Raw genomic sequence first — 13,535 nt, forward strand, 5'->3', positions numbered from 1 at the left:
TAGACTTAATAATGCAAGTCTTTTCTTGAGGTAGCACCCTTAACCCTCCACCCCATTAGGCTCCAATTCTGGACCGTTGGTGTTTGATTTGTACAAATGAGTACACAGTACTAAATATTAAATATAGAAATTATATCACCAGTCAGTGTAATCATGGAAAACCAGACACCAGGAAAACCAGAGTGGGAAAACCAATAGATGTTATATTTAGGTTTTCGTATTCAATGTGTTTATGTATTTATACGTAAAACTGGCAACAAGTATTGACGTAAATAGGTTTAAGAGCCTAAAAATAAATGATGTGTTGACGTACTATACAGTAAACAATACAATAAAAAAACACAAGTAAGGATATGCTTTAATTGTGTGATCCACATTGCCCATATTTAGGCCTTCAGACATACATTGACAAGAGAATGCATAATTCTACGAAGTCTACTATTAACGTTTTTATTCGGGATTGTTCGGGTAAGAGTGAGGTTGTGCACACAAACTGGTTTAAAAACCTAGTAAATTTACATTTTACTGACCGTTCCAAGGCGGTACCTAACAATCCTTAATAAACATACCTAGTTTTTTTATATATATATTATGTACGCACTTTGCTGTTTGTGGAGTTTTGTTCTGTTCTTTCATGGTTTATGTTTTGATATTTTTTGTTTTTGTTTTCTATGTCTTTGGCGTTTACCCAGTGCCATTAAACCGGGTTTATGTTTACACTATTTGCTTCTGAGCTTGTTTCTGTAGTTTTTCACATACGTATGATATTGTTTAACTGAGCGTTTTAGTCAAATGGCACCTCAGGAAAAAGTTATAAACATTTCTGAATCAGTCAATTTATTGAAATTATACTCATAAGTAACGTTCTAATATTTTAAACCAGATTATAATTTCATTTTAATTCAACAATGGAACATAAATAAGAAAACAAATGTAAACTTCATTAAGTAATTTTACATAATCGGACTGTTTGGAACGTACACACGAAATAAAATCGAAATAATTCCAGACGAATATGCCTGATATAAAAGCTTTAACGCTTGTGTTGTAGGCCCTATTGTTTGACGTATGGGTATAAATGCCCGACATAAGAGACTAAATGCCTACGATTTAGGTCTAATTGTGTGCCATATGTGAATATATGCCGCACATAAGGGCCTTATTGTCTGTTTTGCAGGCCTAATTGTTTGCCGTATGTAAATAAATGCCTGACATAAGGGCCTTAATGCCTGTGTTGTCGGTCTAATTGTTTGCCGTATGGGAATAAATGCCTGACATATTGGCCTGTATGCCTGTGTTGTAGGCCTAATTGTTTGCCATATGTAAATATATGCCTGACATAAGGGCCTTAATGCCTGTGTTGTAGGCCTAATTTTTTGCCGTATGTAAATAAATGCCTGACATAAGGCCATTAATGCCTGTGATGGAGGCCTAATTGTTTTGCCGTATGTTAATAAATGACTGACATTAGGGCCTTAATGCCTGTGATGTGGGCCTAATTATTTGGCGTATGAAAGTAAATGCCTGACATAAGGGCCTTAATGTCTGTGTTGTAGGCCTAATTGTTTGCCGTATGGAAATAAATGCCTGACATAAGGGCCTTAATGTCTGTGTTGTAGGCTTAATTGTTTGCCGTATGGGAATAACTGCCTAACATAACGGACTTAATGCCTGTGATGTAGGCCTAATTGTTTACCGTATGGGAATAAATGCCTGACTTAAGGGCCTTAATGCCTGTGATGTGGGCCTAATTGTTTGCCCTATGGTATAAATACCTGACATAAGGGCCTTAATACCTTTGATGTAGGCCTAACTGTTGTCGTATGGGAATTAATGTCTGACATATGGGCCTTTATGCCTGTGATGAAGGCCTAATTGTTTGACGTATGGGAATAAATACCTGACATAAGGGCCTGTATGCCTGTGATGTGGACCTAATTGTTTGCCGTGCGGGAATAAATGCCTGACATAAGGGCCTTAATGCCTGAGAAGTAGACCTAATTGTTTGCCGTATGGAAATAAATGCCTGACATAAGGGCCTTAATGCCTGTGATGTTTGCCTGATTGTTTGCCGTATGGGAATACATGCCTGACATAAGGGCCTTAATGCCTGTGATGTTGGCCTAATTGTTTGCCGAATGTTAGAAATGCCTGACATTTGGGCCTTAATGCCTGTGATGTAGGTCTAATTGTTTGCCGTATGGGAATAAATGCCTGACATAAGGGCCTTAATGCCTGTGATGGAGGCCTAATTGATTGCCGTATGGGAATAAATGCCTGACATAAGGGCCTGTATGCCTGTGATGTAGACCTAATTGTTTGCCGTATGGGAATAAATGCCTGACATAAGGGCCTGTATGCCTGTGATGTAGGCCTAATTGTTTGACGTATGGGAATAAATGCCTGACATAAGGGCCTGTATGCCTGTGATGTGGGCCTAATTGTTTGCCGTATGGGAATAAATGCCGGACATAAGGGCCTGTATGCCTGTGATGTAGGTCTAATTGTTTGACGTATGGGAATAAATGCCTGACATAAGGGCCTGTATGCCTGTGATGTGGGCCTAATTGTTTGCCGTATGTGAATAAATGCCGGACATAAGGGCCTTAATGCCTGTGATGTAGGTCTAATTGTTTGACGTATGGGAATAAATGCCTGACATAAGGGCCTGTATGCCTGTGATGTGGGCCTAATTGTTTGCCGTATGGGAATAAATGCCGGACATAAGGGCCTGTATTCCTGTGATGTAGTCCTAATTGTTTGCCATATGGGAATAAATGCCTGACATAAGTGCCTTAATGCCTGTGTTGTAGACCTAAATGTTTGCCGTATGTGAATAAAAGCCTGACATAAGGGCCTTAATGCCTATGATTTAGGCAAAATTGTTTGCCGTATGGGAATAAATGCCTGACGTAAGGGCCCTAATGCCTATGATTTAGGTCTAACTGTTTGCCGTATGGGAATAAATGCCTGACATAAGGGCCTTAGTGCCTGTGATGTAGGCCTAATTGTTTGTCGTATGGGAATAAATGCCTGACATAAGGGCCTTAATGTCTGTGATGTAGGCGTAATTGTTTGCCGTATAGTATAAATACCTGACATAAGGACCATAATGCCTGTGATGTAAGCCTGATTGTTTGCCATATTGGAATAATTGCCTGCCATAAGGGCCTTAATGCCTGTGTTAAAGGCCTGATTGTTTGCCGAATGGGAAAAATGCAAGAAATAATTGCCTTTATGCCTGTGATGTAGGTCTTATTGCTTGCCATATGTGATTAAATGATTGACGTAAGGACCTTAATGCCTGTGTTGTAGGCCTAATTGTTTGCCGTATGGGAATAAATGCCTGACATAAGGACTTTAATGCCTGTGATGTAGGCCTATTTGTTTGGCGTATGGGAATAAATGCCTGACATAGGGGCCAGTATGCCTGTGAGGTAGGCCTTATTGTTTGCCGTATGGGAATACATGCCTGGCATAAGGGCCTTAATGCCTGTGATGTAGGCCTAATTGTTTGCCGTATGGTATAAATGCCTGACATAAAGGCCTTAATGCCTGTGATGTAGGCCTTATTGTTTGCCGTATGTGAATAAATGCCTGACATAAGGGCCTGTATGCCTGTGATGTAGGCCTAATTGTTTGCCGTATGGGAATAAATGCCTGACATAAGGACTTTAATGCCTGTGATGTAGGCCTTATTTTTTGCCGTATGGGAATGAATGCCTGACATAAGGGCCTGTATGCCTTTGATGTAGGCCTAATTGTTTGCCGTATGGAAATAAATGCCTGACATAAGGGCCTGTATGCCTGTGATGTAGGCCTAATTGTTTGCCGTATGGGAATAAATGTCTGACATAAGGGCCTGTACGCCTCTGATGTAGGCCTAATTGTTTGCCGTATGGGAATAAATGCCTGACATAAGGGCCTTAATGCCTGTGATGTGGGCCTAATTATTTGGCGTATGGGAATAAATGCCTGACATAAGGGCCTTAATGCCTGTGATGTAGGCCTAATTGTTTGCCGTATGGGAATAAATGCCTGACATAAAGACCTTAATGTCTGTGATGTAGGCCTAATTGTTTGCCGTATGGGAATAAGTGCCTTACATAAAGGCCTTAACGCCTATGTTGTAGGCCTAATGGTTTGCTGTATGGGAATAAATGCCTGACATAAGGGCCTTAATACCTGTGTTGTAAGCCTAATTGTTTGGTGTATAGAAATAAGTTGAACAGTATTATAATATTGAAATATTAACACAAGCACTTTTGTTCTATGAAGTTGCCAATAATTTAATTACTATACAAATGTATACTAGACACTGTATTCACTTGAGGATCAGATAGTGGGGACACATTCGGCGCCCCACACCTAACCTTCCCATTCCTTAATATTCAAGTAACATTTTCCATTTAGACTTAATAATGCAAGTCTTTTCTTGAGGTAGCACCCTTAACCCTCCACCCCATTAGGCTCAAATTCTGGACCGTTGGTATTTGATTTGTACAAATGAGTACACAGTACTAAATATTAAATATAGAAATTATATCACCAGTCAGTGTAATCATGGAAAACCAGACACCAGGAAAACCAGAGTGGGAAAACCAATAGATGTTATATTTAGGTTTTCGTATTCAATGTGTTACTATTTATACGTAAAACTGGCAACAAGTATTGACGTAAATAGGTTTAAGAGCCTAAAAATAAATGATGTGTTGACGTACTATACAGTAAACAATACAATAAAAAAACACAAGTAAGGATATGCTTTAATTGTGTGATCCACATTGCCCATATTTAGGCCTTCAGACATACATTGACAAGAGAATGCATAATTCTACGAAGTCTACTATTAACGTTTTTATTCGGGATTGTTCGGGTAAGAGTGAGGTTGTGCACACAAACTGGTTTAAAAACCTAGTAAATTTACATTTTACTGACCGTTCCAAGGCGGTACCTAACAATCCTTAATAAACATACCTAGTTTTTTTTATATATATATTATGTACGCACTTTGCTGTTTGTGGAGTTTTGTTCTGTTCTTTCATGGTTTATGTTTTGATTTTTTTTGTTTTTGTTTTCTATGTCTTTGGCGTTTAATTTGTTCAATTCCATTTTTTTTGTCCCATTGTTACAGGACTAGTAATGTTTTAAGGCAATAACAAAAGTATGGATCAGTCAGAGCTGTTGACAGCGTCATGTTCGCGATTATAAATTAGATTTTTTTCGGGAATTATACGTATATATATATAAGTTATTGTTCTTTGTGATAAACACGGAAAGGAGTAAAATATTAATTTCAATTTAAGAATGTATGAAATAAGTAAAACATTGATAATATTATTTTTATAAATAATTTTCATATACAAATAGTCATTGGTCTCACTAAATGAATAAAGCGAAATACTTGTATTAAAACATTTGTTTTCACTATGATAAGTTTGATAATTTAGACCTTTAGTTAAGTTATGGGATTTGTGCTCAACCGATATTTAAACCATTGTATTGAAAACATGTACAAGTGTGTTATTGCGCCTTTGCGCTCGTTTAAGCAAATTAGTACGGCTTACTTTCAGTATGCCTAGTTTTGATACAATTTGTCAATATTACTTGTTTGATTTGCATCTTATCTACTTATCGTTTATGTACGAGGGGTGATCGCGAAGTTCGTGTAAATTGTTCGTAACATTTTAATTTCTATTCCAATACATCTGAAACTGTATTATCCACAAGATCAATATATTTAGAGATAAAATACGAGGCGAAATAATAATCGGCTAATTATAACAACAATAAACGGTATCCTTGGCAACCCATCAGGCCCTAGTCGGCGCACACCGAAAAGTGTATACTTGTTATCATTCATCCACCTTAAGTAATGTAATATATACACTGGTTCTTATCGTCAAAAACTGCGCAAATCTTGCACGTTCAATATCCATGACATGACGTTATTTCCGTAAAAATTAACCGTTGTTTACTACATCCGGTTTGAAAATAGCAGCTTGTTTGTTTGAACAGTCAAGGAAACCAAAGCCAGTGAACTCAACATATCTCCTTCAACTGTGCATGGCATTCTTACGAAATAGTTAGGTATGTCGAAAGTCAGTGCGCGCTGGGTCCCGAAGAAATGGTTTTTGTAGTTTGATGCTGATAAAAAACGTATTAAATTCAGATTTTCGGAGAGATTATCACGATACGAGTTAACTATCCGTTTGAATTCTAGAATGTATGGAACAAAAATACTTTTGATTAAGTTACTTTTCCATATAAATATAATCGTTAAGTATTGCTCTTAAAAAATGAAGTATTTGAATAATATTTGTTTTCGTTATGAGTATTTTGATATTTTGAGTCAAGTAATGAAACTATTGCTCCAAAAGTTATCTTTTAAATTGTATATATTACTGGGTATTAATTGTGTTTTAATATATAAAGACAATTTGAATTTGCCATCTACTTCTACCTTGTATGATATTGCGTATTTGGAATATGTTTACAACAATAAATTATGTTCAAGTTACTGGTTTATTAGTTAACTTAAGTGTATGAATCTCGCGGGGTTTTGTTATGAAAAGAAACAAACCAAAGAAAGAGTCCCTGAATCTTATGAGATGAAACATATAAGTTATCACAAAAGATAAGCGGAATTGAAAATGAAATATTACAGTGCTTAAGTATTTTTGAAAAAAAGAGTGTTGGGTTTACTGCGTACATTTAATTCAAAAATGGGGAAAGATGACTAAGACATTGGAATATTTTGGTATTTGAAGACTGCGATGCCATTTCTGTGAACTTAGTATTTTTATACCTATATTTCAGTCTTAAAAAAAACATTCATTTCTGGGATCCCAACCGAGTCTAACTATAAGTCTCAAAGTATTTCATTTCTGGGATTCAGGCACAAATACTAAATATCGGTCAAAATATGAAAATTGAGTTATATTTGCGCTACTAAGTCATAACAATAATATATATATATATAGGTAATTTGCAGGTTTTCAATTTCTAAAAGGCTATATAATGATTAAGGTTACGCAAATTTAATCTGCATAATTCAAAAAACACATTTTTTTATTTGGACTTTTTCTTATTAATATATAAATAATTAAAAACTGAATCCAATTGTTAAAACGTCAATTGGCACCCGAATACATCAAAAGTTTCTCTTTGATTCAGTTATTTGTTTCAGTTATCGCAATAAATTTCACCTAATCAGCACAGATATCAATTTTTCACGAAAAGCATTGTCACAAGTGATATGACCATTTGTTGCTTACGAGGTAAAATAGATTGTAATTTGAATGACAACAAACACATTTCTTCTTTACAGTACGCCTGAAAATTATAAAACATTGCATTTTGGTTTTGTCAGAACAGCGCTCAAATTTGAACGCAAACGTTTCAGAACTGAGACCGTATTTTTGCACAGTGCTCACTGTCATTTGAGTTGATAGTGCACGCAGACTAAATTTTACAAACAGAAACATTATCAAACTGTAATTGCACTTCTAAATATAAATATCATTGTATTATCGCTGATATATGTGTATAAATCACCGGAAGGGGTCCTGATTGTATCAGTCGAATGATGCTCATAATCCTCTTGTCATGGGCTTCTATAGGGAGTTTCGATGATCAATTTACGTATCGAATACATACAGTCCAAAGGCTGGCAACACATGGACAAACTTTGATTAAATATTTATTATATTTCAGGTGCCGATAGTCGTAATTACAAACCAATAGTAAGTATTTGAAAACATTGGCTGCAAACTGTTCTGAAAAGACCAACTCATGTCTACTTAGAAGATAAATCTTTAACAGCAAAGCTAGATAATTGAAGATAATATACTCTTGCACAAACGAACGAACGCAATTTTATTCAATGAAAGGCCTCCAGCCCATAATACATGTTACAATGAAAATCAAATATAACAAATGCATGTATGTAACTAAATAAGTGTTGTGTTACTCGGTTAACAATGTAAATTGTTATCTATTGCTAACATGAGTTTATGAAGTTAAACAGTTATAAGCATTAAAATGTATTTTTGTATTGCCTTGTCTATTCAACAATTTTATAGAAATGGACCAAAGACAACTCAACAACGGCGACGACGAGTTAGATGGCACCGAAATTGAGTTAATATACGGCATGCGTGGGGGTAACGACCATATAACGTATCACATTTCTTTTGCATCTAGTTCAATACTTAATACTGAGTTTGACCGGTAATGTATATAGAACATTTTAAAAATGTGCACGCATTTGCAGAGTAGGTGATTGTGATCATTTTGCATATTGTAATAGTTTCGTATTATCTGCCATTTCTTTTTAAGATGACATTGTGTTTTGACGCTCTACATCTTCGTATGTATGAACAAAAATAAGAGTGATGCTACTTTTGGAGCTATATAAAATCCAAATTTATTGGGCGTATACAAAATTATATTATCAAAGATTTTAGGCGCAGATGGTTTATCCTGTAATACTTAGTCATGGTTGGCGGATGGTACGTGACGAAGTTATGACTGGAATCGTTTAGTTGAGGTAAACTGTATGGAGACGTTGAACGATCTTGGTCACAAAATAACCCCTGATCGGCACTAAATGACATTCCGACTGTCCGTTGGCAGTCCTTTCTATTGGGATTTATACCCTCGCCCATGTTGGCTCTCTACTTCCGGTTTTTACGCACGACCTTACTTGTGTCGAACCAATGATCATCATACCTCAAGACAGCTCTCAATAGTGCTGTTCGATATAAGCCGCGTAGTATCCGCTGCTTATATAACACCTGGTTTTGACAGCAGTGGTCAACCAGCGGACATGATCAGCCCATCACCGCATAGTTAACCTAGGCGAAGGTCACGCTCAGATGAACGCTGCAAAAAGTACAGGGTCTCACTAGCAGACGAACGAATTAATTATGCTCTCCTGAGTTTTAAGATATTTTGATGGAAACCTGGACTTATGATTTTTTTTAGATTTCTTTATGGACAATAGTAAATGTTATATTTTAAATAGGTAGACGAACATGTAAACGGTATTCAAGAGGGATAATTGTTTATTAGAAACACATATGTTACAAATAACATTTTGATATAAACGGATATAGACGATATATAATCTATAAAATCAATGTATGTAGAAAGGGTCTGTATTTCTGTTAATCTTATGTTGTATCATAAAATAGTAATCGCCAGAGAATAAATTGAAACACTTTCGATAGAATACTTTCACATATAAATTATCTTGAAGCGTTACATTATTTTTATTAAGTGCTTTGTGGTGATTTGCATGTCCATACTCTAGCATTCCAATTATGCCCATGAGATTGATTTTTGTATCTCTGGGTTTTTGTTTTGGAAATAAATATTTTGTTCTGTTCGGTTATGTAATATATTTATGGTTGCTAGAAGTTGAATTGATTGTATTGATTCCACTAGGTAGAAATCGGATCGTAACACAAACATCTTAAAGTGTTTCGATATATATTGTTATCATTCTTTACATTGCTTCGTATTGGGTATCTGAAAGATGCATACTTAATTAGAATTAAAAGAAATACTAAATAAGTTCGAACAATAAAGTTGTACTCTATAGTAAATGCGAATACTCATTGACATAATGTTGATAGTTTTGCATCATAATTACTTATTAACAATGGCAATTCATTTCAATAGTTTTCAAACGTTTTACTTTCTTTATCACTATTTAGCCGATTTTTATTTCCAAACTGTTGTGCTAAACTATAAGTCTAACTTCGAGTTATGTCGGTACCATGTTATATATCTCCCCTTGTTAGCTAAATTGGATTATATGGTACATGAAACATAATCACATACAGAATCCATTAAGAGTAGAAATAAACAATACATATATAATAACTCTTTCAATTCCTCTAAAGTATACTTTACATTGTTGAATTTTAAATATGCAGACTTATTCAAAATTGAAAAAAAAAATCGTGAATACGTTCAAACAATATAAATTTACTGAACTTTTTAAACCATCAGTCAAACATTATCAAGTGTTTATGATATGAACAAATAGCACTCATAGTCTGTCGTATGTCTTTCGTATGTTAAAATGTTTGCTGTACATGGTTTTATTCCACAACATTAATTCTACTTAGCTAATATGAGGCGAGTACTTAACACTGCTGAATAGCTTTATAGATTTACAGCTCTTAAGTTCTGCTTCATACCAATACAAACTTATTTCCGAACTATTGCTTAAACTTTAAATTGCAAAAAAACTCCATTTAAAAAGTATCACAATGTTATACATTCGATTTAAGTGGGATATACTAATATATTTTTTTGAAATGATTATTTAAATTACACTTAGTTGAATTAGGACTTTTAGCAACGTCGTTCATGATCTTGTATAATGAATATATATGATTCGGTACGATTTTGAGTATTATTAACATTGTTCCGTAATATTAAAAATGCAATCATACACTGAAAAACAGGAATAATCACTGCGTTGGATTAATATAACTTGACTCAGTTTGTGTATAAACTTTGATATTGGCTTATAAAAGAAAACTCTACAGTACATGTATGTTATTTACAAATCAAATATACACTGAACTTGTTGTCGAATGCTCTTAGTTCAGTTTCACTTTTAAGCCAATTGGTATTTAATAGCCGTTGTGTAACACCGCCAGTTGAATAATACAAATCACGGGACGATAACGCTCGTTATCATCGTTTGTCTGTCTAAATAATGACCAATCACAATTACACACGTTGTATCCATTTCCGAATCAAAGTTTCAGTAAAATATATTGTATTTGTATAATTTAATTATTCTTTGACCTTGGTAGTATGCTGGTGGAAATCTTTAGGCTGTATACAACTCTAACAAATAAGCTCCTTTGTCTACGCCATATATTTTATGAACTAGTCAAAGGATATAATTGTTTTTATAACGTTCAATATTTTGCGATTTTTTTTTTACAGAATTCCAACGTATACTTGATATTGAAGGTATGTCAGTTTAAAATACTGTTCTAATTACCTAACTATGAACAATGAAAGAAACCAGTACGCATTTAGAATCAGATTAATTATTTTTGTATGCATACCCAAATAATTGTTTGTTGTATGATTCCTTCTTTGTTTAACCCCCGAAGAAACATTTTTCGAAATAATTTGATTTCCTTTGCACCTTTTCTGCAAAATACATGAAAGATCACCCCGTTGTCTGTCCAATTAGTGTTATTAACCTTCGAAATATTTGCATTATGATTATTATTATTGTTATTGTTATTATATTATTATTATTATTATTATTATTATTATTATTATTATTATTATTATTTTTAATTTATTTTCAAATTTTTTTAATTCAGTTATAACGTTCAGTAATTATCTAATAAACATATTGGTTTACAGGTCTGGCAACGGAAGACGACCCTTTTGGAGGTGAGTCTGTTCGGAATACTTATCTTATTTTAAAATTCGGAGCGATATTGTTGGTTTGTTGTACCGTATGAGTATTGAAACACTTTTTATTTCTAAAATGATGTAATGCGTTTATTGTTTTCAAACAGATTTTACTTGGTATTATTTGTCGGAATGATGTGAAAAAATTAAACTCGTAAGTTGATTGGTTGTATTGCTTTCACTGGGTTGAATTCGGATTCTGTTAAACATGATATTGTACATGTATTTTAATTGGTTCAATATATTTTATGCTTTTTTATATCTCCTTAAAGGAAACATCATAAAGTGCACACATTTGGTCAATACGTGATCGACGATCATTTTGAATTTTCTATTAGTTCCGTTGTTTTCTGCCTTTTTCTTTTGAGATGATTTCGTGTTTTGACGTCCGAATAGTGACGATAACAATTGGATAAAATGATATTTGCTGTAACTTACGCCTGAATTAGACATTCAACGACTATCATCCGCATAACACTTTGTTATGGATTCGAGTTTTGTCGGTATCATTGGAATGATTAACACCTATTTGTTGAATTGTATGCATTGTTTCCACATGGTTGAAATCGGATTCTGTGAAACATAATTCAGGATCATGTGCATAATATTGGCAAAATAAGGATTAAGATGCATTTCATGAAATAAATGAAAAATGCGCTGTAAATGAGTTTTTTAATTTCACTTTTAAGCGTTTTATATATAAGAACTGTTCAGTTAAACCATCAGTCTGACATTACCAAAAGTATCATCTGACAATGTTGTTAAACTATTACGCTCTACATCTTCGTATGTATAAACGAAAATAAGACTGATGTTACTTTTGGAGCAATATACAATCCAAATTTATTAGGCGTATACAAAATTATAATATCAAAGATTATAGTCGCAGATGGTTTATCCTGTAATACTTAGTCATGGTTGGCGGATGGTACGTGACGAAGTTATGACTGGAATCGTTTAGTTGAGGTAAACTGTATGCAGTCTTTGAACGATCTTGGTCACAAAATAACCCCCGATCGGCACTAAATGATATCCCGATTGTCCGATGGCAGTCCTTTCTGTTTGGAATTATACCCCCGCCCATTTTTGGTCTCTACTTCCGACCTTACTTGTGTCAAACCAGTGATCATCATACCATAAGACAGCTCTCAATTCTGCTGTTCGACATAAGCCGCGTACTATCCACTGCTTAAATAACACCTGGTTTTGACAGCAGTGGTCAACCAGCGGACATGATCAGCCCATCACCGCATGGTTAACCTAGGCGAAGGTTACGCTCAGATATACGCTGCTAAATGTACAGGGTCTCACTGGCAGACGAAAGAATTAATTATGCTCTCCTGACTTTTAAGATATTTTGACGGAAGCCTGGACGTATGATTTGATATAAATTTCTTTATGGACAATTGTAAATGTTATATTTTAAATAGGTAGACGAACGTGTAAACGGTACTTTTGTATCTCTGTTTTTTTGTCAATTTAACACGATTCAGCAAACCTTATAAGCGCAGGTGTTAGTTGCATTTAAACACAAGTCAAATCGAATATAGCACTATTTCTTCGGACAAGCCTGGATTTAATAAAAAATATTGTATATAATGATACTTTTTTTAGAATTATATGTCCTTATAAATTAGATAAATCAGAGGAAAATAGAAACAAAAAAAATTGCTCAATCTTGATTTAAAATATATGTACATTTAAGTATGCAAATTATAATCAATTTCAAAGACAGCAATGAAATAAGTCAAGCTTTAAAAATGAAAAAAAATATACTGGAATATGTTTCTAATGCTTATACTTATATCAAGACAAATTATACTCAATATATATATTTGAACGTTTTTTAAAGAGTGTGAATAATCCTACTGATCCTTTTTTTCAGCGTAAGCGAGCATGTTGTTAATTTTTTTGGGATTAATAAGAGAAAAATGAGTTTAATGTTATTTTCAACAGAATCGAAAACGCCTATCAGCTTAAATTAACAGTCAAGGGAAATCCGTTTTGGTGCCATATCTTCTTACGTTGATTAATAAGTCTTGCAATATGTTTTTTTCCACAAGCATGATCTGCTG

The 13,535-nt window shown here is 34.3% G+C and overlaps 1 protein-coding gene across 10 annotated transcripts in view; it reads left to right on the forward strand.

Moving 5' to 3' along the window:
• LOC128221318 (uncharacterized) overlaps nucleotides 1–13,535 on the forward strand; it is a 73,120-nt gene that overhangs the window by 9,987 nt on the left and 49,598 nt on the right. For 7 of the 10 annotated variants that reach the window (XM_052929860.1, XM_052929865.1, XM_052929864.1 and 4 more), the window contains exons 2-5: nucleotides 7,717–7,745; nucleotides 8,085–8,165; nucleotides 10,975–11,001; nucleotides 11,410–11,439. In XM_052929860.1, coding sequence (XP_052785820.1) covers nucleotides 8,087–8,165; nucleotides 10,975–11,001; nucleotides 11,410–11,439 — 136 coding nt within the window. In that variant the 5' untranslated portion in view covers nucleotides 7,717–7,745; nucleotides 8,085–8,086. The remainder of the gene's footprint in view (nucleotides 1–7,716; nucleotides 7,746–8,084; nucleotides 8,166–10,974; nucleotides 11,002–11,409; nucleotides 11,440–13,535) is intronic. The other 3 variants (XM_052929862.1, XM_052929870.1, XM_052929868.1) reach the window with 2 other exon arrangements.

This window comes from Mya arenaria, chromosome 16 (assembly GCF_026914265.1).
Source record: "Mya arenaria isolate MELC-2E11 chromosome 16, ASM2691426v1".
NCBI classification, from domain to species: Eukaryota; Metazoa; Mollusca; class Bivalvia; order Myida; family Myidae; genus Mya; species Mya arenaria.